The sequence below is a fragment of the Aspergillus japonicus genome (genome assembly GCF_003184785.1).
Source record: "Aspergillus japonicus CBS 114.51 unplaced genomic scaffold BO86scaffold_12, whole genome shotgun sequence".
Classification (NCBI taxonomy): Eukaryota; Fungi; Ascomycota; class Eurotiomycetes; order Eurotiales; family Aspergillaceae; genus Aspergillus; species Aspergillus japonicus.
The window spans coordinates 538,982-562,983 of record NW_020291649.1 but is presented as its reverse complement, the minus strand read 5'-3'; the positions used below and the strand labels follow the sequence as shown (position 1 = coordinate 562,983).

Genomic DNA, 24,002 nt, shown 5'->3' with positions numbered 1-24,002 from the left:
ATCAAGAATCCCGGAGAAGTAAGAAGCTTCAACTTCTTTGCTCATCTTCATCTACCATCTCTTCCTGTCGATAATCATGGCAACGACGCGTATAGCCGGACGACTACTCTCAGCTGGAGCTTCCAAGAGCAGTTTGCAAGCTGCCTCTCAGCGCTCATCTACCACAACCATATCATATCCCCGGTGCCATCTCCGGCTCTCACCGTCGCCACTACGACGATTTGAAATTCCCAATCTTACCAGCACTACTCGCTCCTTCACTACACCCTCCTACCTCTCGTCCTCTACCTCAGCCGCCGGCCCAGAGATCCCGGACATAACCAACCACTATACGATCTTCCGGAACACGCTCCCCGCCGGCCCGCCACCGCACTCGCCGTTCTCGATCTCCCCCGCGGACTTGCGCCGCGAATTCCTCCAATGGCAGGCCCGCATCCACCCGGACAAATACCCCTCGGGTCCGCAGAAGCAGCAGGCCGAGGCTCTGTCCGCGCGGATCAACGAGGCATACCGCACACTGCTGGACCCCCTGCAGCGGGCGCAGTACCTCCTCCGCGAGATGCACGGGATCGACGTCACGGCGGAGGATGGGGCGACGAAGCATGCGCTGGACCCGCAGACGCTCATGGAGGTGATGGAGGTACAGGAGACGATTGAAGAGGTCGGGGCGGACGCAGGGGCGGAGGAGACGATCCGCGAGTTGCAGCGGGAGAATGAGCAGCGGGTCCAGGAGTGCGTGCGGGCCTTGGAGGAGGCCTTTGACGGTGGGGATATCGAGACGGCGCGGACCGAGTGTGTCAAGTTGCGGTTCTGGTATAGTGTTGGGGAAGGGCTGAGGGAGTGGGAGCCCGGGACGAGAGAGATTCGGTTGGTACATTGATCGAAGATGGGGTTGGATCCATACAATATGTGTTTATCTTGTGTATACTACTCTCTCTAGTTTCCATGCCTCCCTTGGTATTTTGTGGATGAATAGACATAGATGGTGTTGATGGGATTAATGATACCTTTTCCTCTCTTTGTGCCATTTGGTTGTGGTGAAGGCGGGGGGTATGTGGTCATTGTTGTCTACTTATTGGTAGGGACTGTGGCCTGTTGAATCACACCTTGTCACTGTTAGATTAGATCAAATCAGTTCATTTGAAAACTTAGTGTTGTGCTTCGATCATTCGAAGTAACCAGTTTCCATGCATGGTGCAGTCACTGGTTAGGGCACGGCAGAGTACACTTAAAGTGATCTTCAAACGCAAATCCCGCGAGTCTGTTTCTTTTTCCCATGGAGAGGAAAGAACAAAGCGAATCATGGCCTCTCTGACATTGGCACTAAATTTCCAGGAGGATTATCAACCAAAGACCATATCAGACCGAAATAGGACCCCTGCAGGCCCCGGACGCCGAACCAGCGTGGGTTGACCGCCGTTGGGTCTCGAAAAACGAAAAGAAAGGCTGGGAACAAACGATCCATCGGGCAACAACTCATCATTCCCTCGCCAGCCCCTCCAACTCTCCTCTGGTTGGTCTTTTTTCAATCCTTGTCTCGCGTGAGAACATGCAGGCAGGGTGCAATATCTTTTTGATTGATCTTCGAAAAGGGGGAGTGAACTCGCAGACGAGAGGCCAGATGGAGAGAGCACATTTCCTCCCCCACTCGGTGCATCTTGCAAACCATGCAGGAAAACCTTCACCCCCTCCTTCGGCCAACCTCGAGGAAAAGACAGAAAGACAACAAGGACTGATCAGAGCTCGGATGACCAGGCCGATCCCTCCGGGACGCAGAGCAGCTTTCTTTCCCGGTGGCTCGCGCGATAAGACGACCGTCGTGAAGAGGTTGGCGGTCAATCCACTCGCTGCTTTACATCTCCCCCCCCGTCACGATTGCCCACGTAGCCAGACTATCGCTCTTTCGACCCAGTTGGACTTGCCTCGTGCGCTTGTAGCTTTAGCTTCTCTTTCGGTGGAGGGGAAGCTAAGGATATTGCCGAGAAAACTAAGAGAGGGGGTTCGATTACGGTCGATAGTGAGCAGGCTGCCAGTTCAAGGCAAGCCCCGGTGCAGCATATATGAAAGAGTCACGATCAGGGGTCGCATGAGCAGCTCCAACCTATTTTGATTGAGCTGCGTGGCTACCTCTCCTTTTCAGTTCCCTTCATTCTTTTCTTCCCATCACTTCGCTTCCCCCTTTCCCCTTCCCCCCTCCCCCTCTCTGGTGTGTCTTGATCTCAGGGCAGAGGTCATCGTCGATGGAGGCAGATCGAGATTATAGTAGGTAGGTGTCTCACTCTCATCCAGCAAAATCCCTTCATCCCATCTTCCAATCTACTGCCCCATGCCAACCCTAACAGGACGGCCACTGATGGCTACAGCATCGTCCATTCACCGCCATTCACCTTCCTGGTCGGTCCCAATCACACCAAACTGACCATCCAGGCTGGTCTCGCCCGTCATGTCTCCCAGCCGCTGGACCATCTTATGAATAGCGGGGAAACCCGGGAATCGAAACATCACATCGCCGTGCTTGAGGACGAGGATGTCGAGACCTTTGTCGCCTTCTGCGAGTATGCCTACACCGGGGATTACCGCGTGCCTCCCCCAGGGTCGCGTGAGGAAGACCGCGACGATCAGCGCGTGAGTAATCCTTTTCGCGGAGTGTTCTCCAAGGACTCCCCGACCAGTCCAGTGCGGACTATCCCTCCGCGTGCCCCGACACCCCCTAGAACTGCTTCAAGGGAGACCCACGACCGTCCCGGCGAAGGCGTGTATGCGGGTTCCGGTAAAGACGACGACGATTGGGAATGTGCAATTGCGCCAGATGAAGAGCCTGCAAATCCCGGGCAGGAACTGAGATCAGAGTCTAGGAGGCCCAGTGATCAGCCGCCGATGACCCCGGCCGTGGATAGGAAGGAAGAGGAAGACGCTTGGGACGCGGCGGACGACGAAGCAGCCAAAGGCAAAAAAGGCAAGAAGAACAAGAAGAACAACAAGAAGAAAAGGGGCGGTGCTTCTGAGGAGGCGACGCCTAAGCTGACACCTCCTTCCACGCCACCTCCTGAGAACTTGAAACCCGAGGAAGAGGGGGGCTCAGCTGTGGAAACCAACATGGTGACAGAACAATGGGAACAAGACCATGCCCCAGTGGAGGAATCCGGTCCTGCGGAGTCGGCTCCGTACACGGAGACTTGGGGGCAGGCGGCTGCCACTCCTCCAACAGAAGCTGAAACCAGCGACGCAGACAAGGCGGGTGCGAAACACACACTACAAGCCCCGGAGGAGGAGAAGCAGCCGGGTCACGACCACAGTGGTAGGAGACTGACTGGGCCGATGATTGACACCTCCTTTGCCAAGCAGCAGTACTCCCGTGTGCATGAGAAGGGAAGCAACTTATGGGATGAGTTCGCCGCCATCGACTATATCGACCCCCGCTCCTGTCTCAGCACCAGGCCTCCGAGTGCCATGTCCTCTCGCTCGCCACATGAGCTGCCGTACTTGGTCTTCCATGCCAAGCTCTACGTCTTTGCGACACGGTACCTGATCCCGGCACTGGCTCAGCTCTGTCTCCGCAAGTTGCACCGGGACCTGCTGTATCTAGGCTTCCCTGAGAGGGACCAGGTGGATGATGATGAAGATCATCATGCTCTGGCCAGCATCAAGGCTCGTAAAATCCTTGACCTGCTACACTATACGTACACCAAGACCACCCGTCTGGAGCCGATCACTCCGACCTCTGCCACCCAACTGCGGGACAACGAGTTGCGAAAGCTGGTTGTGCACTACGCAGCGTGCAAGGTGCGGGACCTGGCCTCGTACTGTCCGCCAGTCGAAAGTGATCTGGGGTCTCCTTCGATCAGATCCCAGAAGCCTTCCGTGCAGGGCTTGCGGGCATTGCTTGATAGTACGACGGAGCTTGCCTCTGATCTCGTATACCGGATGATGATGTGATTTTGTGTTGGTGGGTATGCTGTGAACAGCACCATTCTTTTACTCCTTCAATGTCTCCTGCCATATTTTGTTCTTCGATCTGTTCCTGGCCATGCATGTGAACCCGTTTGTTCCCATTCGTTCCAGAGGATTCCATACAAGGATGTACGAACTGCATAATCCGGCGTCCATATCTTGCTGAACGATTATCTCATGCTATCTGCGAACCCACATCAACGACTTTCCTTGTGTCTTTTTATGCGATTATGATTTCGACCATTTGAATGAATATGATTGACGTTCTCCTGCTGTCTATAATTAGAACTGGCTGCGTACTGATTTCTTCTTGGTGAATTGCTGCTGTGCATGGTTAGCGTGGGTGCCTGCTCGAATAGTTTGGTTGGTGAAACGATTCCAGATTATTCTTTATGATATGGCCTGTGTCCTGCATGCGCTGGTCATTCGTCTGACCTTCCCCGTTGAGAACACCTGCCGATTTCTCGTCTGCTTCGCTGCAGACCACGTTTCCGTGAAGAAGGAGGCGACAGGGGAGGCGACAGGAGGGGAGGGGCTGCTTGCTGCAGGTCTGACTGCTGTTACTTGTGTTGTCAGGCTGCAGAATTGCTTGCTTGCGGATGGATTGCGTCAGGAAGGATGAAACGCGCTTTAAGCGATAGACGATCAAATACCGTAGTACTCCTTGTACTCCTTTCGAGTCGATCAAGAATGCGGTTGACGTCGCGAGTGGAAGAAGAAGAAGAAGCTGAGCCATGCTTGGCGAGAATAACTCGTAACTCGTAGTATGGCTGGGCACTGCCAAGTCTTTCCTCCTTCTCCTCCTCCTCCTCCTCCTCCTCCTCCTCTTCCTCCCTCCGGCTCTAAACCTCACTTTCCCGCTCTTCCCTTTCCCTTAACTTTGGTTCAACCGGCACAGACACACTCAAGCCCAGATGCGATGCTGGATGATTCGACCATGAAACCATGAAACAAATAAACTCAATTGATTGACTCCAATGATCCCATCCCCCTTTTTCCGGCTCTTCTTATCAGTCGGCCACAGCCACCGTGAAGCTTGGCGGCGGGCCTCCCGTTGACGCTGCGCTGTCGATCTTCTTCTTGGCTTGGATTTCTTCCTATCTTTGAGCGTACTCATCACCATCCATTCTATCCACGTTTTTGAACCCGTCTTCCCTGTCTACCTGCTTGCCTCCTAAGTAGATGGCTGGATTCTCTGACTCGAACTCCCCAGCCAAGCGGCGATCTATCACATCTCGGCCGGTTGTCAAGGCTCTCAAGAACCTTATCCTTGGGCCGAGCCACGACGATAATCATTGACTTACCTTGGCCCTGCCGATGTTGCTCACTTTCGGTCCGACAGGGGAGGCTTATCAACCCCTTCCGATTGGTGATGATGATAATGATGATGCAAATCGCTCAAGGAGCCGACGCTGGTTCGCAACACTTGTTTGTGTCTCTCACTATCGTGGTCGGAGCATTTCTATCACTTACGACTTTTCCCTTCGAACGCGTTTGCCTCAATTTTAGATTCCTGGGCGGTTTCGAAAAACAAACTGCTATGTTCTCTAGGCAGCTGGTATTTACCTGACCATCAATCATCATCTCTAGCTCTCTTTGAATGAGACTGCCGCAGACATCACATCATGCTATGACATGCGTCACTTGTAGACGACAAAGGAGATGGCGTACACATTCCACAGCACGAAACCTGATGGAATGACTGGCTGCTGACGTTGTCTCTGCAATTGTGACCCACTGTCACAGCACCATACACAGTTTTTGGGGTCACTGAGCAAAGCGGAGACTGAAAAAAGGTAGATCTTGGTCCCATCCATTTCCTCGGCATCCAGCCCACTCCCTACCTTCGATGATGCCTGGACTGTGGACCAGAACTGCAATCTTGGCAGGTGGTATGTCTCCTCCCTCAGGTTGTTTACACTTGCTCGCCCTCTCAATTCGCCGCGCCTCTCGCCAGGGGCCCATTGTTGGATCTGCAATCGTCAACGCCCAGATCAAGTGTCTCCTCTTCTGTCGCACTTGGTGGATCAAAAAGATCAGACCCTTGGCGGCACCGTATGCTCTGTCTTTCTCATTGGTAGTAGCGAGACAACAGCAGCAACCCAATGTTGCGAGGCACTGTCAAAGCCCTGATGGATAGGGGCTAATGCAGGCTGATGCTATATCTGTGCTGCTCCGCTTCTATACTGGGTTTGTGGTTCACACTCATTGGCTTTATCAACAGATTCGAATTGGCTGTGCTAAACTCATCGCGGACCCTCACTTGGGCCTGAATGCAGCTATACAGCTTCTTGTCGCTCAGTTCTACTATTAAAACTTGCACCATTTCCATTAGATAGCCATCACTACAGTCATTCTTCTCCATCTCCATCTCTCTGATACACAGTATGCTCGGGCAATACCCGCCTCCCGGCACCTCCTGCTCGGACCTTACGACATACCAACATGAGCTTAAAGCCTCCAAATACTCTAGTTCCACCAATGTGTCTCTACGGGACCGTCTGCGTCACTTTACCTGGGCCTGGTATACTCTGACCATGAGTACCGGTGGCCTAGCCCTCCTGCTGGCCAGCCAGCCCTACTCCTTCGGCGGACTGCAACAGATCGGGCTTGCGGTATACATCATCAATCTGGCCTTCTTTGCTTTGCTGTGCAGCCTCATGGCCACGCGCTTCATTCTCCACGGGAACTTTCTCGACTCCCTCCGACACGACCGCGAGGGTCTTTTCTTCCCCACTTTCTGGCTTTCCATTGCAACTATCATCACCGGACTCTACCGCTACTTCGGCGACACCACACAGCCTGCATTCATTTACGCCCTTGAGGTGCTCTTCTGGCTCTACTGTGCCTTCACTCTGATGACCGCTATCATCCAATACTCCTTTGTGTTTACCGCCCACCACTACCCTCTACAAACGATGATGCCCTCGTGGATCCTCCCCGCATTCCCTATCATGCTCAGTGGCACGATCGCCTCCGTCATTGCCGAACAGCAGCCCGCGCGCTCTGCCATTCCCATGATCGTCGCCGGCACCACCTTCCAAGGCCTTGGCTTCTCCATCAGTTTCCTCATGTACGCGCACTATATCGGACGGCTCATGGAGACGGGGCTTCCATCCCGGGAACACCGACCCGGGATGTTCATCTGCGTTGGGCCCCCGGCTTTCACGGCCCTTGCCCTAATTGGCATGACCAACGGCCTTCCTGAGGATTTTCAGGTCCTACAAGACCCGCACCCCTTTCAAGACGCGCATATTCTGCGACTCCTTGCCATCGCCACGGGCGCCTTCCTCTGGGCCCTCAGTCTCTGGTTCTTCAGCATTGCCATCATCGCCACCATCCGCCTGCCACCTACCGCCTTCCACCTCAATTGGTGGGCTATGGTGTTCCCAAACACGGGGTTTACCCTCGCGACCATCACGTTGGGCAAAGCCTTCGATAGCCCCGGGGTCAAGGGCGTCGGATCTGCCATGTCCATCTGCATTGTGGGGATGTGGCTGTTCGTGTTTGTGAGCAATGTGCGTGCCGTTGTGAAACGGGATATCGTCTATCCTGGGAAGGACGAGGATGTATCAGAGTGATGTTGTTGATACTTGTTAATTCGCTCTGTATCCTCCACAGTCGTATATTTCCAGCACTTTACTTTGCGTGGACGTGGGCTTTGTCTATATGTGCTGCATATACTATATAGAAGTTGTCCCGTTTTTATTGGGCCGGGAAGGCAGTCGGCCATTTACTTTGTGAGCGTTCCGGGTGTTGGGAGTTATCTTCTGTTGACACAATGTCTTATTTTCTGTGGATATTGAGCGGTATATACACTTACTCTCGGATGTTGTGCATGCTTCACGGCTGCGATACAGTTATACATTAGCTAAGGGATTTGAAATAGCATAGACTTCTTCTGATGCTGTCCGACTATTCTTCACTGAGACAGAGCTCCGTCACGCACGGTAGTTTCATGTAGGATGATCATAATTCACAAACAAGACAATCCATTAGTCTCGGCCTGTCACAGAGACCATTCCAATCCACGTCCCAGTGTGAATTAGACGAGACATCCTAGGTGAATCGGGACTTTGACCAGTGTACCTACTCTTAATACTAATACAGTCGGGTCATATCCATGTTAGCATTCTGACAGACCGTCCACATCTTCCAGCCCAAGACTACCGGTAGAGGGGAACTGCGATGCGGTGTGACGGACCATGCATCCTGCGCCCACCCCCATGCTTAGCGGGAGTTGGGGGCATAAACATCCAGTCAACACCAATGACAATCCGATCTGCATCGTACACCTGCTTGGGGCTGGCTTATTAATCGATGCATCTACACCCCCGCCCCCTTGGGTGCCGTGCAGTCAAAGCCCCCGATCAGGAGAGGACCGAAGTTCATAACTCGGTGGGTAGGGCAACCTGCGTCCGCTGGTGCAGTGGGCTAGAGCACACCGACACCGTTGTTGTTGCTTTTGTTTGGCATTATGATTGCAACCGGTTGTTTGTGACTATCCCGTTGCGAGAGTCGAGGAGCTAGGGCTGCTGTTTGAGAAGTTGAATTATGTCTGGGTGCTCGACTAGATATTTATCTGGGGATACAGCACGGCCCAGCGACCAGAGCGGTTCGTCGTTAGTACATTGACTTCTGTAGCTTGCTATCTACCTTTAAATTGGGTGTCAACCCAGGGGCAGGATGCATGATTTTTGGTCTGGTTTGTGATACGGAGAACTCGATCCGGATACGGGGTATATGTATAGGTATATAGATATATAGATTGAATTGTTCCACGACAAAAGGCAGGATATGAGCCTGGCAAGGCGCTGAATACCATTACCATAAGTACTCCGTAGAGTAAGTATTGTACATCCGCTCCGCATCCCAGCCCCCCGTTTCCCCAGAACTGGTTGATTTCCACCAGGAGAATCCGAGGTGGACGAAGGTCGAGATCAAGTCCCCGGTACTGACGGACTATTTCATCATCGTAGATTTCGATGGGTTGTGGTCAATGCTTGCTTCTTTTTTGTGTTTTAGCCAGCCTGGAGAGGAGGTTAGGTTAGTTCTTTGTTCTAGTTTGATGGTTGCATTCTGAGAGGGTGAAGAGAGGGTGGGGGAACTTACAAGCTCTGTCACTTACTGGGCTGGATTGAACACTGGCCACGGGCTACAGGTCTGCGTCTTCTTTTGGGCCTTGCTTTGTCGGTATGTCGTTGACGAGGAGGGGGAGGTAGTGCTGATGTATGGTTCACGTTAGCGTATGGCGACGGGCGGTGGGATGCGTTGCGCTTGCATTCGTGCTCGCTCACTCACCCTTGAGTCTGGAGGGTGCGTTCCCCTTGCATTTGCATGGAGGACTTTCTCACGAGTGGTAGAGTAGTGGTATAGAGGCAAGGAGGTAGAAGTAGGATTAGAAGGAGAAGTAGAGGTAGAGGTAGAGGAGAGAGAAAAAGGTAGAAGCACTGTCCCCACAAAAGCATCAGCATCAGTATCAGCATCACCCAAAGCACCCCATCTCATCGCCATCCCCCTCAAGCTTCAAGTGAAGGGGCAACATACCAGAGCATCTCCCTAGCGGAAACGTGCCTTGCGCGAGTGGGGGTCAACAGTAGGGCTTGTGTTTTTAGCCAGCCTGCCGCCGTCATCGTCAACGTCAGTCCACCACCACCTTTATCTTTTTTGTGTTCTTCATGTTCCAGCGGGGTATACGTACAAGCTCTGTCACTTACTGGGCCAGCCCACGTAGGCTAGGCTTTGCTCAGACCGGAGGAGTTTTTCCCAAATACCTGCTCTGTATGAACGGCGTTAGTAGATCCAGGGCGCGACACTTCTCCATCCCCCGCTTTCCTTCTTCTATGAAGAGGTAAGTGGGGATGGAGGAGTGTCCTGCGCAGAAGCCGTCATCCCTCAGATTGGTATCTACACCGGCTGTTAGCGTTGAGTCGGTGGAGGAGACGTACTGCGTTTTTGGTTCTTTGGGTAATGGGTGATGGGTTTGGCTGGATTCGATTTCGAACTTGATTTCGATTTCGGTTTCGTGATGTTGAGCCGGGGGGCGGGGGTTGATGGGTCTGGTTTGGCGAGAGGCGTGAGTTGGACGTTGTTATCGGGTATGCTGGGCGTGAGGCGATGGAGATATGGGGACATGGTGATATAAGAGTTAGTAAGGCGGGGACATGGGGAGTTAGAAAAGAAGGGAGAAAGGGGGGGAAGCAGGTAAAGAGAGAGAGAAGTCCAGGGAAAGGCGCCAGCCAGGTTTTATTATCTCTTGTTGGGTCGCATTCGGAGGAATCGAGGAATCGAGGAATCGAGGAGTCAATGCTGGCCGAGTTCGGTGCGTGCTGCGGGCTGGGGTTGGCGAGGAGAAGCCCTGGTTTATCATGTCGGGTCGGTCTAATGACTCAATGTTGCTTGACGCTGGGAAGATCAAGGTCGAGACGCGGGGGCCGACATGGGACGAAGTCGTGGCGGCGTTGTTAATTCTCCGAACTGCTGCTCAGCGATTTCCTAATGGGACCAAAGTTGAGGCGATCGACGGGCGAAGTTTTGAGATGGTGCATGGCGAAGTACTGGGGATTGTCTTGGTCGTAGTAGTAGAACGGAACAATCGATGGGAGACTCCAGCGGGCACTTATAATTTTCATTCATAGAGTCTATCATCTATATACATGGTACAACCACCAATCACCGACACATTTCTGGAACTGCCTGTTCGTCAGGCCGCAGTCGACCAGCCCTACTTCCTCCTACTCCTGACTCCGGAAACCAATCCGGTCTCACATGGCTTTCCCCTACAGATGAGGTGGACGCCTCGTAGACCAAACAACAGTGGGTATCATTAAGAAAAGGCGAACAACAAAAGATCTTGCAACAGTGCTGTTTTTTTTGGGTGGGGAACCGGGGCTGCGGTGTGCGATCAACAGCCATCTGTCCGGTGTGGTCTCAGCCACGTGGCAGCAGGGCCAAGCTAGCGGTGAAACTTGGCGACAATGAATAAAACCACATCTGGAAAATGAAGCATAGACGTGGTCTGTCTCCTTCCTCAGCTGATGTGAAACTCTGCTCAGTCCCCTGGCTGTGGTCGGGATACACCGCTGCCCTGCGCACGAGCGGCAAGGCACGGTGACTGGGCTCTGAAACAAAGCTAAAACATTGCCGATAGAGCCGCCACCGACCAAGAACATATTATTCAATCGGGTACATCGACAATACTCGAACATGCCAACCCCGCGGAGTGAGGTGAGGCGATGAAACAATGTGTTTCACGCTCAAGCGACCTTGCGCCCAACGTTGCCGATGCCGCGACCAACGACGCTGATGATCACGTCTCCATTCTCGTTCTCACCACTAGCATCGCGGAGGCCCCAGCCCGGGGCTCCGAATTTGGCCAGGTCCCTGGCCAGTTGGATGGTGCTCTCGTCGGCCATCACCTCCCGGCCGACTTGGATACGACCCACGTCCTCCGATCCCATGGTCATCAGACCCAGCATGACCGGCACGGCTGCAGGGGCAACGCAGCCACCCTTGGAGACGGTCTCCAGGAGCTGGTAGGCACATCGCTTCCCAATGTCCTCAGGCGCCTCACCGCCGGAGGGCGGCGATGCCACATCGGCGGAGAACAGGCACCCCGTTGACGACTCAGCGACCAGGGACAGGCCAAAGCCCAGGCCGATCTTCTTCTTGCCGGACGGGTTGCTCTTCTCCGGCGCTGGTACGAAGGGCGCCGACGACACATCAGAGAAGACGTAGGTGTCGGGTACAAGAGGGTTGAGGATGCCACGGGCGGTTTCGATCATCCGTGCATTGTTGGACGCCGACACCCCCACCGCGTAAGCCACACCACGCACCCTCTTGATACGACCCGGGTTCATCAGGTGCAGAGTTTTCGGGAGTCGCAGCTGGTGGCCGAACACAAACTGGACTTCACCGCCGCCGCCTCGGCCGTTGGGGCCCGGATTAGATCGCTTGAGGATGCGCAGCTCGATGTTGTTGAAGATGCCGAATTGGTTGAAGAGAGGGAGGATCGCCGTGCGCACACTGTCGACGGACATGTCGCCCGTCGGGGTGGCCGAGGTGATCACGCCGGGTCCCGTGAACGTCACCTTGATCGGCGACTTGGAGAAGGGAGCCAGTAGACACAGAGGGATGAGGAAGTAGCTGACACCGCGAGTGCACCCCGCGGGGATCTCATGGCGAATCACGCCTCCACTGGCGCCGGTGCCCGTCGCGCTGCCGGTGATCAGGCCGGGCTTGTACACGACGATAGTACCCGTGTAGGAGATTTCCATCTGCGAGCCATTGGTAACAGCATCGAGGAGACGAAGGAAAGAGATTTCATGCGGAGCGAGACCTGGATTCGTCGGGGACGAAGGACGGATTTGAGAGATGTGGACGGTCCGGCCAGTCAACGTGGAGAAGACCAGGCGATAGACGAAGTTCTTGTGGGAGGTGAGCCGAATCGGGGGCTGAGAAGTCGACGCCATTGTGTCCGGAGAGATGAGGGGAGTTTCCTCGAGAACGCCGTCGGTTGATTCGAAAAAGCGTCGAGGCAAGCAGAATTTCGTGCCTGCGTGGTGGAACCTTGAATCTTTTGGCCTGATCCGAAAAAGGGAATCGAGAAAATCTGCCGGAAGGGGGGGATGTTCCGTTCCGACCCGCGGCGTTTGGGGCGGCTTATCTCCGGGCAGATAACATTAGACCCTGGAGTGTCGGATGATCACATAACATACTCATCTCTGCTTCCAAAACAAATACATCATCCGGTATTGACTTCCAGGAAACCCCATCGCGGCAGATATTACGGGACAAAATCATGTTACCACCGGCCCTGAACATCCCCAAATGGTATGTACAGGTTTTCGTTGACGATCCGCCCATCTCGTCGCTTCAGATTCCCTACCCCTCCTCGCCCCCGCATTGTTATTTGCTTATCAACCACTCCCAAAATGCCCATCCCTCCCATTGACTCATCTACACTCCCCAAATCTCGCACACAGCTGATGACACAAAAACCTCGCGCAGGCTCGAAGCCAACTCGCACCTCCTGCAACCCCCGGTCAACAACTACTGCGTGTACCATCCGGCCTCGCCGGCGACGGCGGGATACACAGTGATGATCGTGGGGGGGCCCAACGCGCGCACGGACTACCACCTCAACACGACGCCGGAGTTCTTCTACCAGTACCGGGGGTCGATGCTGCTGAAGACGGTGGACACGTCGGTCACGCCGCCCGTGTTCCAGGACATCCCGATCCACGAGGGGTCGATCTTCCTGCTGCCGGCCAACACGCCGCACTGCCCGGTGCGGTTCCGCGACACGGTCGGCGTGGTGATGGAGCAGCCGCGCGCCCCGGACGCCGTCGACCGCATGCGCTGGTACTGCCGGAGCTGTGGGGAGATCGTCTGGGAGAAGCGCTTCATCTGCACGGATCTGGGCACGCAGGTGAAGGAGGTCGTCGATGAGTTCGGCGCCGACGAGGAGAAGCGCACCTGCAAGGCCTGTGGGACCGTCGCGCAGACGAAGTTCGCCGAGGGCGAGATCGTCCAGCCCCCTCGTCATCCTGAGTAAGGGTTTTCCGTCGGGATCAATAGGACAAGGACACAAACGATACCCCCGGTTTTTTTTATGCCATGGTGATGTACAATATCTGTAGTGGGGGGGGAGGGCTCGGCTTTGATGTGTGATGTTGATGAGCACGAAAATGCGTCGGTGAGATTGTCTCGTATTGGAAAGCGAATCTATATCTTGGAACTTGTTGGATTGGTGTGTAGCCCAGTTTGGATTGGTCCTCTTAGAGGGCCTTGATTAGGGTGCCCGTAGGCTATAGTCAATTATCGAATGTCTGGATGGTGGCTGTTATCCAGGGGAATATGGGAGAGAAGAGAAGTTGAAGCGAAAGGGTACACAAAAGGTGGCTGTCCTTCTCTGGACCAGCCGACACCAGGACACTGAAAAGAAAAAAACATAACACACAAAGACTGAAGGGACCGCAACACACTCGACCAAAGCTAATTGTAACATGTATGTTGATCACAGCCGCACGAACAGAGCGGACTGTGTATGCACGCTATTCCATCCCATGCTACCGAACTGTACGTTGTAGAAAGACAGATTGGGTTATCACCAAGCAAAACATCAAGAAGACCAAGGCGAAATAGCAGTGGCAGGTCAGATGATTGTAGACACATAGCGTGTCTTATATAAAGACCTGCCCATGGCAGCAAAGAGCCATTACTCATTGCAAGGCTCGGGGACTGTCGTACCTCATCATGGGGCCGTCGTCTGAACCAAACCTACGGTTGCCATGCTTCCCGTACCAGGCAGGACACCAGGCCAGTCCGCCAATCAGTCATCGAATGGACAGTCGATACTCTCGTGGCCGTCTCTTTCACAGAGAGCACACCACTTCGACTCATCAATCACACCGCTCGCTTTCCCCGCAACGGGGGCCATAGATGATGTCAAACCCACTCCCCTGAGGCCCTCCAGAACGGCATCACGTCCGGTCTTTTGAGGGGTTGTGCTCTCCTCGGGGGTCGAAGATGTAGAGGGCTCCGCCGTGGACGTTTCAGGGGTAGGCTTTTCTTCTATGGAGCTGTCATCGTGAAGAGGCTCTTCAGGCTCAGGGGTCTTCTCTTTATTCTCGGCACCAAACATGTTGGTGCAGCTTAGGATGTCATGACCGCCTGTCTCACAAATCTCACACCATAATGAGCCACCATCCTCCGAGCGAGCATCTGACTCGTGCATCGTCTCTAGACGATGGTGGGAAGCATCTGACATGGCGCGGTGGCGTACGGAATAGGCCTGGTACTGCCCTTCATGCTGAGGTTGATCATGCCAATCGTTTGGAACCACCGTGCGATCCGAGAGGCGGTGCGCATGATTGATCACATTACCATTAGTGAGGTTTGACCCACTGGTGCTGGTGGACTTTTGGTGGGCTGGTGCGGCGGTAACGGTGGAGCTGCGCGTGCGACCACCGCCGTTGATCTGCATCTGCTGGAGTTCGCGTTCGAGTTCTTCAATGCGGTAGTTCTTCCGTTCCGGAATATGCTCAAACTCCTCTGCTTGTTGCTCGAGATGAGGGACATGTTCTGGTTGGTGGTCGGGTTGAGGGTCGGGCTGTGGGCTTGTGCCGATGCTGTTCTGCTGAATTGCATGCAAATCGGGGTCACCACGGCTGAGCGAGTGGATGATAGCCTTGAGGCCACGGATCTCGTCGTCCTTCTGTTCTAATTCTCTCAGGTGGTGCTGTCCGTCGGTTCCGGCTGGAGGCTCCTTCGAGTCACGTTCCTTTTGGAGTTCCAGCTTCGTTCGCTCGACCTCTCCCCGCAGAAACTCCACCTCTGCTCTGGCTTCGGCTTCTCCGCGCCGTGCATCCTCCAGACCCTCTTCAAGCTCGGAGACTAGCTCCTCAAGCTGTTTAAGCTGCCTTGCGACGGTTTCAACATCCTCGCCGCGCTCCTGCAGCTCTTGATTTTGTTGCATCAATTCATCTAGGCGTTGCTCATAAACCCGCTCCGTTTCCGAGGCAGCCACCTCCAAAGTATCCAACGTGCTTCTAAAATCTGCCCGGTGCAGGTCAAATTCCGCGGTCAGCGCTGCGATCTTCTCATTCTTCTCGCGCAACTGGGCTCGGATGGAAAGGGAGTCGGATCCCTCCAATTCTTCCAGGGTCCGCTGGAAATCCGATAGGGTGGCTGCCTGTTCATCCAACTGGCGATCGCGGTCCAGCAGTTGCTTTTCCAGGCTCTGAACTTGCTCCCGTACTTCCCGGAGTTCTGCTGCCACGGACGACTGGTGGAAGTCGGATGTGCGGGCCGACGGGAGCTCGTCTTCCGTGCTCAGCCGCGACGGCGGTCGGTCAGAAGCACGGGAGGGAGCCTTGACTGGGCTTCGCGGAAAGCCATTTGTCGATGCGGTTCTCGATGCCACGGACGGGGTTCGTAGCCCCGCCAGGCTCAGCTTGGAAGGAGGCGGGCCTCTGGGTGATTCGGGCCGGGGGAGGGACGGGCGTCTCACCCGCGGGGCGCGCACCGAGGTACCAGGGCCGATAGACTTGCTGAAGTTGACGGGCCGCGAAGGGGTGGGAGGGCCGGCATTTATGCTCGAGCCCAGACCGGAAGCACGTTTGGTGACATACTTATTGTTGTTCATCGGCACGAAGATGCCGGAGCCAGGAATGGACGTGGAGAAATAACGCTTCCCTTCAACATCCCCGTTGTTCTTTCCCCTCCTGGCATGCTCCGAGGCGAGTTCAATACCGGCGAACTTGCCTGGTTTGCCCGCCACAGTTCCCAGGTATTTGACCGTCCCGTACATGCCGCCGGGGACGTTGACCAGGTCGCCCACCTGGACATCGTCGAGGGGTGCCATGGTGACTGCAGGTGGGAGGGTCGGGGGGAGGGTCGGGAGTCGAGTCGCGTTAAGTCGAAGATTCTGCGGAAGGGAAGGGAAAGGGAATTGAGGGTCGAGATATAAGGCCACAGACAGGGACAGACAGTGCGTGACTTTCAAGGGACGACGACAGGTGAAGAAAGGGATGGTCTAGTAACGGAAGAGGTGTGGGGTGGCTGAAAGCAGTTGCAGGAGAGAAGTGACTGATCATAGGTCAGTCGACATAGTTGGTGTGTAGAATGGATGCGCAGCTAGTAGGAGGCTCAGAGGGATGTTTATTGCCTATCCCTCTCCTCTCCTCTGTGTCTCTGAAGCGTTCAATTCAGGTAGGGTCTCCGAGTCCTCCTGTTGGGCAGCGAAGGACAGGGGCGACGGCAAAAGGCGCAGAAGAAGGACAAATCAGACTGAAAGACTGGGGGGTGGATATTGAGTCTGGTCGACAAATTTGCAGCCAGAGAGCCAGAGAGACAGATTCCAGTTGAGAGTGAGAGTGAAAGTGAAAGTGAAAGTGACAAGTGACGACACAATAACAAACGAATCGGGGATAAGCTCAGGAAGCTCTGCAGCTGGAAGGCTTTCTGCCTTCTGCCTTCAGCCTAGGTTTCAATCAATCAATCAGCCTTCAATCGATTCGAAGCCATCCCAAACGAGTAATGAGCACACACGAACCATGGACGATTTGCCCCACCAGTCTCAGCAGGCTCAGAGTCAGTGTTCTGTCACGTACTTACACTCTCGAAACATACAATAAATCCTTCCAAACGGGACTAGTGGCTGGGGCAATGCACGTGCTTGTTCTTGTTTCTGCCTGAGGATTCAGGACTCAACCTTCCAACTCAATCATCCGTGCTCCCTCTTCCATTACTCGTACTCGTCCATACTGTTGTTCATTCAGTATCACTCCTCCTCGTATCATCACTCCCTGGAATTCATCTCCCCTCTCAAGGAGACTAAAAACCCCCTCAACCCGCCCTGCTATACCCTGAATTGCCCTTCGTTATCACCTCCTCTTCAAGCCTCCTTCCCTTGCAGTTCCGGCCACTGTCTTCCAGTCCCTTACCTAACCGTTCTGCTTGTCCGCTTCTGCGCCGCCAACTCCGGGGTGGAGCCCAGCCCGTCAGAAGTGGACGATAGTACGTCTCCTCCTTGGAACTAGCTCTCCTTAGTCGCCACGGGGTCATCACAGCCCGTCTATTGCCGAGTACGTATTGTTGTGACCGATCATCACTATTCTTCCAAAGAGCTTCATCGCACCTCCCCTACCTTCGCCCTTCAATTGCCGCGCCGCGCCCTTTCGCCATGGCGCAATACTTCTTCGACCTTCTGTACAGCTTCACGGATTGCATGTGCTGCTTTCCTAGCACGCCGCAATTGAAGATCAACAGTCGCAGCTTCAAATTGCTCCGCCTTCTAGGTGAAGTAAGTGTCCGCATCTGACTGCTGGTGCTGTACAGCTTCTCTGAAGAACCCTTGATGCTGACGCGTAGCCCCTACTTCGCAGGGCGGCTTCTCCTATGTCTACCTCGTCCAAGACAAAGCGACCTCCGAATTGTTCGCGCTCAAGAAAATCCGGTGCCCCTTTGGCCAAGAATCGGTCTCCCAGGCCTTGAAGGAGGTAGAGGCCTACAATCTGTTCACATCGCACAACAACATCATTCACTCCATTGATCACTGTGTTTCGACTGAACCCGGCTCCAAATTCCGCTCCGACGGCGGCGAACCCGGCTCCAAGACTGTTTACATCCTACTACCTTATTACCAACGCGGAAACCTTCAAGATGCGATCAACGCCAATCTCGTCAATCACTCCCGTTTCCCGGAGAAGAGGCTGATGGAGTTGGTGCTGGGAGTCGCCCAGGCATTGCGCGCCATGCACCAGTATCGTGTCAAGAGCGGCTCGGGGCCGACCCGCAAAGCCAAGGCTGTCAGGCGGGAGGGGGCCGAGGCAGACGCAGACACCGCTGTTCGCAAGGCAAAGGCCAAGCGACGAGCCACCCAAACCGCAGAGGACGATGAGGAGGAGAATGAGCCTTTGATGGACGACGAAGTGACCATCAGTCAGGAGGGAGTGCAGGACGGTGACCTCCGTCCGTACGCTCACCGAGATATCAAGCCGGGTATGGTGTTCGCAAAGACAGTACGGATTGGCTAGGCTAACTTGCGTAGGGAACATCATGATCGCCGATGATGGTCGTACGCCCATTCTGATGGACCTTGGGTCGCTGGCACCTAGTCCGATCGCTATTACCTCTCGCTCGCTCGCTCTAGCGGTCCAGGATACTGCGGCGGAGCACAGCACGATGCCCTACCGGGCGCCCGAGCTGTTCGATGTCAAGACGGGCTCGATTATCGATACCAAAGTGGATATCTGGTCTCTTGGGTGCACCCTGTATGCCTGCCTAGTGGGCAAGAGTCCCTTTGAAGCTCGGAGCGAAGAGACTGGCGGCAGTCTGAGTATGTGTGTACTAGGTGGAGACTGGCGATTCCCGGACGAGAAGTCGAGTGCGACTAAAGGGAAAGGAAAAGCTGGAGACAACAACAACCGTGACAATGCCATGGCAATCAGTGAGCCTGTGAAAGAAGTTGTCCGCAAGTGTCTACAAGTCGAGCCCGCAGATCGGCCAGACATTGATGAATTGATTCAGATTATACAAGACGTCATCAAGGAGCTACCAGATGATGATGAGGTTTCCGGAGGCTCGAGCTAAGCTATCTACTCGAGCCGACTTTTCCTAATGTTGCCTTAGCATGTGATTTGCAGATACTTGCTTTTTGATTCTACATTAATGCCGGCTCTCGTCAGCTGTGCTGATCGTTGGATTGCCTGGTGTATTATATGAAATGATTTGAATGTTGAACATATCTCCTTCCGTGTTGATGGTATATGAATAGTTGTTTCTAGTATCTGAGGGGTGATCGCAGCTGATAAAGGACCTGGTATGAGAAGCCAGGTTCTTCTAGGCGGATTTCTTATCAGAGGTCCATGCTTATCTACTGTTGGGAAGATAGTTGACGTAGACGTAGAAACATGAAGTTCCCAGACCGCAGTCTGATATGAGAGACGCTCGTATTTGTCCTTTGACTCGGTCCACCCGTGATGAAACCGCACGGGAAGACCTTCTCTCTTCTCTGCCTCCCTCACTCTGCTTCTTTCTCCATGACAATCACCTGCTTGCAAGCATGGCATGTGCTGTACTTTGGGCAAAACCACTATGCAAGACTCCATTCGCGATGAAGATGTACATTTCGAGCTGTACTTGAAATGTCTGCATCAACCTGTTGACAGCCGTTGGGCTGGCTAAGCAAAAGATGATAACGGGGATAGGATTGACAGGCAGGTTGACCCGTCGAGCTATCGACAGCAGCCTGGCTTACCGGACAGAACAGGATCCTTTGCCGACGGTCGATATCCCCCGCCTTGTCCGAATCATCGCAACTGGTTAGTTATCGCGATGGCCCGCCTCGAAGCCGCGCGGGGAAGACAGCCCACGACTGGTTATCGCCATCTGCTTGCCCCCTTCCCCTCCATTGACCCTCTCTGATAACCAAGTGGAGCCATCAGCGCACGATTATCAGAGGGCTGCCCCATACATAGGGTCCCAATGACCCCCATCCGTGCAATGCTTGCTTAGACTCGGCGTTTCTGAGCGTGACGGAATGCAACCCGACGGTGGCTTATCTGCAGACCTATGATAACGGCGACAAGAGGGTTGGATCATCTATGGACTTTGCACGCTGATAGCAGACGGAATTGTTCCATGGTGCCACAGGGTGAGAGCGGGGGTGTGGGAAGAACCCCCAAACGCAGTCAATGCTACTTACTTAACCGGCTTCTGCGAGGGTTGACATGTACGCTGCGCGCTGATTCGGTCGCCGTCGGAAGCTTCCTCGACAACAGCCAGACTTTAATAGTCCCGGCTGCCCGCAGGGAGGGAGCAGACATCATCTCTGACCAGAAAGCAACATTTCTTTTCTTCCCTAAATTCTGGAACAAGGCTCGTCAGTCTGTACCAATTGCTGGCCGACACCATGGCCCCGACTGTGGACAGAAACGCCATCCCCGGCACAGTGACCCTGGTAGATCTACAACATGTTCTGGCGACCCGCCACCTGGACAAGGGCGACAGCGACATTGTTCTTATCCCCGAGCCCTCGGACGACCCCGATGATCCATTGAACTGGGCGCCGCGCCGGAAACTGCTTTCGACGGTTTGTGTCAGCGTGTACGTGGGCACCGGCCGAAGAGCTCGGGCGTGGTTCAGCGAGTATTGACATTGCGTCATAGATATACCCTGTTCGCGGGAATCGCATGTTCCGTTGTGTACTCGGTGCTCACGCAGCTGTCGGACGCCACTGGCGTCTCTGTTTCAACCCTGAACGAGGGCACCGGGTATATGTTTTTGTTCGCGGGCTGGGGGCTTCTGTTCTGGCAGCCATTGGCTTTGCAGTATGGCAAACGCTTGACGTATATTTTGTCACTGGTTGGGATTTTGGTAAGCCTTGAAGCTCTGGGGGCATGGGGGCATGAAAAAGGTCACTGCTAATACTTCATAGGGCACGTCGATGTGGGGGTAAGCTTTCACGGGCCCACCTGCTGGGCGTAACTGAACTAACTATAGACCAGCCCTTACATCCACACCAACGGCCAGTGGATCGCGCGGAGCATCATATCAGGGTTTTTTACTGCTCCGATCGAAGCCCTGCCGGAGGTCACTGTCACAGACGTGGTAGGTTTGATGGCAGGTAACCTCCAACCACGCTGATAAGAGAATAGTACTTCACCCACGAACGGGGCACCTACATGGCCCTCTATGCATTCTTCCTGGCCGGGAGCAACTACTTCGCCCCGGTGATCTGCGGCTTCATCGCGGAATACCAAGGCTGGCAGTGGGTGTTCTACTGGCCCAGCATCTTCTGCGGCTGTGCCATTGTATTTCTCTTCTTCTTCATGGAGGAGACGAACTACGAGCGCCAGCATCGAACCGCGCCGGATCCGCAATTGACGTCTTCCACGAGGACGTCGGAACAGCACGAGAAGGAGAAGGCTCCCTCCGGACTGGTTCAGCAGGCGGACACGGAGTGTGGCGTCATGTACAAGAAGAAGAGCTATGCCCAGAAACTCTCGCTGCTGGGTCCGCGACTGCCCCGAAACAACATGTTCCGACGGCTGTGGCAGACGATATACTATCTGAGCTGGCCGGTGATTTTCTACGCAGGGTGGGTTCGACGACAGACCGCTTGGATTTTGGACTCCATTGACATCGATAGGTTCTCGTACGGGTCGTACCTGATCTGGTTCAATGTGCTCAACGGCACTGCCTCGATTATTCTTGGTGGTGCGCCATACAACTTCAGGTGTGTCATCTAGATATGATCCAACAGACACGACCTCTAACCATGGCAGCTCCTCAATGGTTGGTCTGAGCTATCTAGCCTGTATCCTGGGCGTAGTCTTTGCGTGAGTGCCCTTCACCATGTATACCGCGGTTATCACTACTAACAAAATCAGCTCGCTCCTGACCGGCCGGTTCAGCGACTGGCTCACGATCCGCCTGGCGCGGCGCAACAACGGGGTCATGGAGGCGGAGCAGCGGCTGTGGCCGTTTGCCCTCTGCCTGGTCCTCGTGCCGGGGTCGCTGCTGCTCTGGGGGGTGGGCGCGGCGCACCAGGTGCACTGGTTCGGGCTGATCGTGGCCATGTGTCTGCTGGCGATGGCCAACACGTGCGGGATCACGCTGAGCGTGAACTATCTGGTGGACAGCTACCGCGAGCTGAGCGGCGATGCGATGGCGACGGTGATTCTGGTGCGGAACACGATGTCCTTTGCCATTGGATACGGGTGAGGGCTGCTGCACGTATAGTGTGTGATGTGCCTTGACTAACCGCTGGCAGGATCACCCCGTGGGTCGACAACCTCGGCTACCAGAACTGCTTCATCTCGGCGGCGTTTGTGGGCCTGGCCTGCGCGGCGGTGTTCCTGGTGATGATCAAATGGGGCAAGGGGTTCCGGGAGCGCAGCCGGGAGAAGTACTGGGCGATTGTGGAGGAGAACCAAGCCAAGGGGATGGGCCATTGATTTTGTGATAGATTAACCCGACAGACATATCAGACAACAATCCAGATCCGCTACATCAAATCAAACATACCCTTACCCCAAAGAAAACAAAGAAAACGAAACCTCTAGAGACAAACAGAACTAACCCCCCATCTTCCACCGCAACGCAAAGTTGGAATCCCACTTGGCCCGCTCCATGGCGGCGTCCCACTCCCTCGCCATGCGCGCCAGCATCTCCTCGGGCGTCTCCGTGTCCACGGGGTCAACCTCCCCACTCCTACTCCCATGCCCCTGTTGCTGTTGTTCCTCCACCTCCCCCTCCTCCCCTTCCCCCTGTCCATCCTCCCCCGGGCCCCCAAAACTCGAATCAATATCCAACCGCTCCAACCACCCCCTCACCCTCCGCCGCCTCTCCGCCATCTCCACCCACGCATTCCTCCCCCCATCCCCATCCCCCTCTTCCCTTTCCCCTTCACTCCCCTGATAATCCCCCAGAGAAGTGGGGGACTCACACCCCCGCAACCCAATAAACCGTCCAAACCGGCGTCGCTTCGTCTCGAGATCCACCTCCACACCCTCCGCCCCCGGGATCCCCAGCCACGGCGGCACCGTGATGGGATAGTACCCCGTGGCTGCCACAGCCGGATAGACCTGGTGGAAGTGCCGGGCCAGACTATCCAGCTGCGCGTGGGTCAGGCAGTGGAAGGCCAGCAGGGTGCGTGGGAAGGCTGGGTGGTAGTGGCCGGTGGTGCTGCTGACGAGGGGGTGGAGCGGGGTGCGGAGGTGGGTGAGGAGCGGGGTTAGTTTGGCTGCTAGGCGGGGGTTTTTGGGGAGGCGGAGGGGTTTAGGGGCGGGGGGCGCGGGGATGAAGGGGTTGTGTTTGGGGGAGAGAAGGTGCGGGTGGGGGTTGGGTTTGAGGCGTTTGAGGGGGGGTTCGGTTGTTGGGTGAGGGGAGTATGGTGGTGGTGAGCCTTTTGGTGGTGGTGGTGGTGGTGGTGGTGTTGGTGGTGTTGAGTCTCTTGGTGGTGGTGATGAGGGTGGGGAGGGGATGAAGGGGTGGATTTGGAAGGGTCCCGTCGGGGGGAAGGCGGGGCTTAGGGGTTGTTGCTGTTGTTGGTCTTCTTGTGGTTGTGATAGTGACAGTGGCCGGGATAGTGGCTGTGGATAACGTGCTGCAGGCGCAGGCAGCAGACGACGGAAGCGTCGCGGCGGGGCAATCAACGTCGCCCGCGGACTCGTCGGACTGATGGACATGGGCGAGAAGTGCTCATCCTCCTCGGAGTCGGTAGTGGGAGACGAAGTGGTGGGAGGCGACGCTGGGACGATGATGATGCGCGGCGTGGGAGGGCTGTTTCCGTTTCCGTTTCCGTTTCGTCGCGGAGACATCTCGAATGTCTTTCTCGTCGACATTGGCTTGTCGATTATCAACGAAAGGTACAGTGCTTCAACTGGTGTATCTTGAGAATAATTCAGACTTGTTCACTGTATGCACCAGGCTTGAGGAAGAAATCCCCCAGAAATATGCTCCTGCCAGAGGACAGCGGCTGGTTATACAGCTCGTCCTCCTTTGTTGATGTGCAGATACACCAGTCAACCGATGCTATAAAA

At 54.9% G+C, this 24,002-nt stretch overlaps 11 protein-coding genes across 11 annotated transcripts; 7 read left to right on the top strand and 4 right to left on the bottom strand.

Moving 5' to 3' along the window:
• Positions 1 to 32: 32 nt before the first annotated feature.
• On the top strand, positions 33 to 1,129 carry BO86DRAFT_387692 (J-type chaperone JAC1). Its single transcript, XM_025671656.1, has one exon. The coding sequence runs from the start codon at positions 77 to 79 to the stop codon at positions 878 to 880; it is 804 nt and encodes a 267-aa protein (XP_025529754.1). The 5' UTR covers positions 33 to 76; the 3' UTR covers positions 881 to 1,129.
• A 1,062-nt stretch (positions 1,130 to 2,191) lies between these two features.
• BO86DRAFT_387690 (uncharacterized protein) lies at positions 2,192 to 4,316 on the top strand (the record flags this gene model as incomplete). Its single annotated transcript, XM_025671655.1, has 2 exons — positions 2,192 to 4,021; positions 4,075 to 4,316. A coding segment is annotated over exon 1 (1,462 nt), but the record flags the coding sequence as incomplete, so codon positions are not given.
• On the top strand, positions 3,906 to 4,648 carry BO86DRAFT_387689 (uncharacterized protein). Its single transcript, XM_025671654.1, has one exon. The coding sequence runs from the start codon at positions 4,349 to 4,351 to the stop codon at positions 4,571 to 4,573; it is 225 nt and encodes a 74-aa protein (XP_025529752.1). The 5' UTR covers positions 3,906 to 4,348; the 3' UTR covers positions 4,574 to 4,648.
• Positions 4,649 to 4,787: 139 nt separating this feature from the next.
• On the bottom strand, positions 4,788 to 5,199 carry BO86DRAFT_35763 (uncharacterized protein). The gene has a single exon (XM_025669709.1). It carries the CDS (start codon positions 5,072 to 5,074, stop codon positions 4,856 to 4,858), a length of 219 nt encoding a protein of 72 aa, XP_025529751.1. The 5' UTR covers positions 5,075 to 5,199; the 3' UTR covers positions 4,788 to 4,855.
• A 1,016-nt stretch (positions 5,200 to 6,215) lies between these two features.
• Positions 6,216 to 7,828, top strand: BO86DRAFT_35766 (tellurite-resistance/dicarboxylate transporter family protein). The gene has a single exon (XM_025669711.1). The coding sequence runs from the start codon at positions 6,339 to 6,341 to the stop codon at positions 7,530 to 7,532; it is 1,194 nt and encodes a 397-aa protein (XP_025529750.1). The 5' UTR covers positions 6,216 to 6,338; the 3' UTR covers positions 7,533 to 7,828.
• Positions 7,829 to 11,036: 3,208 nt separating this feature from the next.
• On the bottom strand, positions 11,037 to 12,563 carry BO86DRAFT_35742 (RNA 3'-terminal phosphate cyclase-like protein). Its single transcript, XM_025669700.1, has one exon. It carries the CDS (start codon positions 12,420 to 12,422, stop codon positions 11,208 to 11,210), a length of 1,215 nt encoding a protein of 404 aa, XP_025529749.1. The 5' UTR covers positions 12,423 to 12,563; the 3' UTR covers positions 11,037 to 11,207.
• Positions 12,564 to 12,751: 188 nt separating this feature from the next.
• BO86DRAFT_308602 (3-hydroxyanthranilate 3,4-dioxygenase) lies at positions 12,752 to 13,507 on the top strand (the record flags this gene model as incomplete). The annotated part of the gene is made up of 2 exons (XM_025667786.1): positions 12,752 to 12,783; positions 12,961 to 13,507. 2 exons carry the CDS (start codon positions 12,752 to 12,754, stop codon positions 13,505 to 13,507), a joined length of 579 nt encoding a protein of 192 aa, XP_025529748.1.
• A 615-nt stretch (positions 13,508 to 14,122) lies between these two features.
• Positions 14,123 to 16,487, bottom strand: BO86DRAFT_35746 (CAP-Gly domain containing linker protein BIK1). Its single transcript, XM_025669701.1, has one exon. It carries the CDS (start codon positions 16,316 to 16,318, stop codon positions 14,285 to 14,287), a length of 2,034 nt encoding a protein of 677 aa, XP_025529747.1. The 5' UTR covers positions 16,319 to 16,487; the 3' UTR covers positions 14,123 to 14,284.
• Positions 16,488 to 17,224: 737 nt separating this feature from the next.
• Positions 17,225 to 19,182, top strand: BO86DRAFT_387682 (putative serine/threonine protein kinase ENV7). Its single transcript, XM_025671653.1, has 3 exons — positions 17,225 to 17,758; positions 17,841 to 18,456; positions 18,506 to 19,182. The coding sequence occupies exons 1-3, from the start codon at positions 17,639 to 17,641 to the stop codon at positions 19,045 to 19,047; spliced, it is 1,278 nt and encodes a 425-aa protein (XP_025529746.1). The 5' UTR covers positions 17,225 to 17,638; the 3' UTR covers positions 19,048 to 19,182.
• A 785-nt stretch (positions 19,183 to 19,967) lies between these two features.
• Positions 19,968 to 22,467, top strand: BO86DRAFT_35682 (putative MFS transporter). Its single transcript, XM_025669682.1, has 9 exons — positions 19,968 to 20,562; positions 20,625 to 20,832; positions 20,894 to 20,910; positions 20,964 to 21,066; positions 21,114 to 21,556; positions 21,608 to 21,694; positions 21,744 to 21,797; positions 21,849 to 22,178; positions 22,232 to 22,467. The coding sequence occupies exons 1-9, from the start codon at positions 20,369 to 20,371 to the stop codon at positions 22,413 to 22,415; spliced, it is 1,620 nt and encodes a 539-aa protein (XP_025529745.1). The 5' UTR covers positions 19,968 to 20,368; the 3' UTR covers positions 22,416 to 22,467.
• A 68-nt stretch (positions 22,468 to 22,535) lies between these two features.
• Positions 22,536 to 23,780, bottom strand: BO86DRAFT_397845 (uncharacterized protein; the record flags this gene model as incomplete). The annotated part of the gene is made up of 1 exon (XM_025673514.1): positions 22,536 to 23,780. One exon carries the CDS (start codon positions 23,778 to 23,780, stop codon positions 22,536 to 22,538), a length of 1,245 nt encoding a protein of 414 aa, XP_025529744.1.
• Between the last annotated feature and the right edge of the window lie 222 nt (positions 23,781 to 24,002).

What these genes read in the sequence shown, in the direction of transcription:
- BO86DRAFT_35682 (XM_025669682.1), top strand. Translation starts at nt 20,369, where the DNA reads ATGGCCCCGACTGTGGACAGAAACGCCATCCCCGGCACAGTGACCCTG. An exon ending in AGGTCACTGTCACAGACGTG is followed by an intron (nt 21,067 to 21,113) that starts GTAGGTTTGATG and finishes ATAAGAGAATAG; the next exon opens with TACTTCACCCACGAACGGGG. An exon ending in ATCCTGGGCGTAGTCTTTGC is followed by an intron (nt 21,798 to 21,848) that starts GTGAGTGCCCTT and finishes TAACAAAATCAG; the next exon opens with CTCGCTCCTGACCGGCCGGT.
- BO86DRAFT_387689 (XM_025671654.1), top strand. Translation starts at nt 4,349, where the DNA reads ATGGCCTGTGTCCTGCATGCGCTGGTCATTCGTCTGACCTTCCCCGTT.
- BO86DRAFT_387682 (XM_025671653.1), top strand. Translation starts at nt 17,639, where the DNA reads ATGGCGCAATACTTCTTCGACCTTCTGTACAGCTTCACGGATTGCATG. An exon ending in TGCTCCGCCTTCTAGGTGAA is followed by an intron (nt 17,759 to 17,840) that starts GTAAGTGTCCGC and finishes CCTACTTCGCAG; the next exon opens with GGCGGCTTCTCCTATGTCTA. An exon ending in TCACCGAGATATCAAGCCGG is followed by an intron (nt 18,457 to 18,505) that starts GTATGGTGTTCG and finishes TAACTTGCGTAG; the next exon opens with GGAACATCATGATCGCCGAT.
- BO86DRAFT_35746 (XM_025669701.1), bottom strand. Translation starts at nt 16,318, where the DNA reads ATGGCACCCCTCGACGATGTCCAGGTGGGCGACCTGGTCAACGTCCCC.
- BO86DRAFT_35763 (XM_025669709.1), bottom strand. Translation starts at nt 5,074, where the DNA reads ATGGTGATGAGTACGCTCAAAGATAGGAAGAAATCCAAGCCAAGAAGA.
- BO86DRAFT_35742 (XM_025669700.1), bottom strand. Translation starts at nt 12,422, where the DNA reads ATGGCGTCGACTTCTCAGCCCCCGATTCGGCTCACCTCCCACAAGAAC.
- BO86DRAFT_35766 (XM_025669711.1), top strand. Translation starts at nt 6,339, where the DNA reads ATGCTCGGGCAATACCCGCCTCCCGGCACCTCCTGCTCGGACCTTACG.
- BO86DRAFT_387692 (XM_025671656.1), top strand. Translation starts at nt 77, where the DNA reads ATGGCAACGACGCGTATAGCCGGACGACTACTCTCAGCTGGAGCTTCC.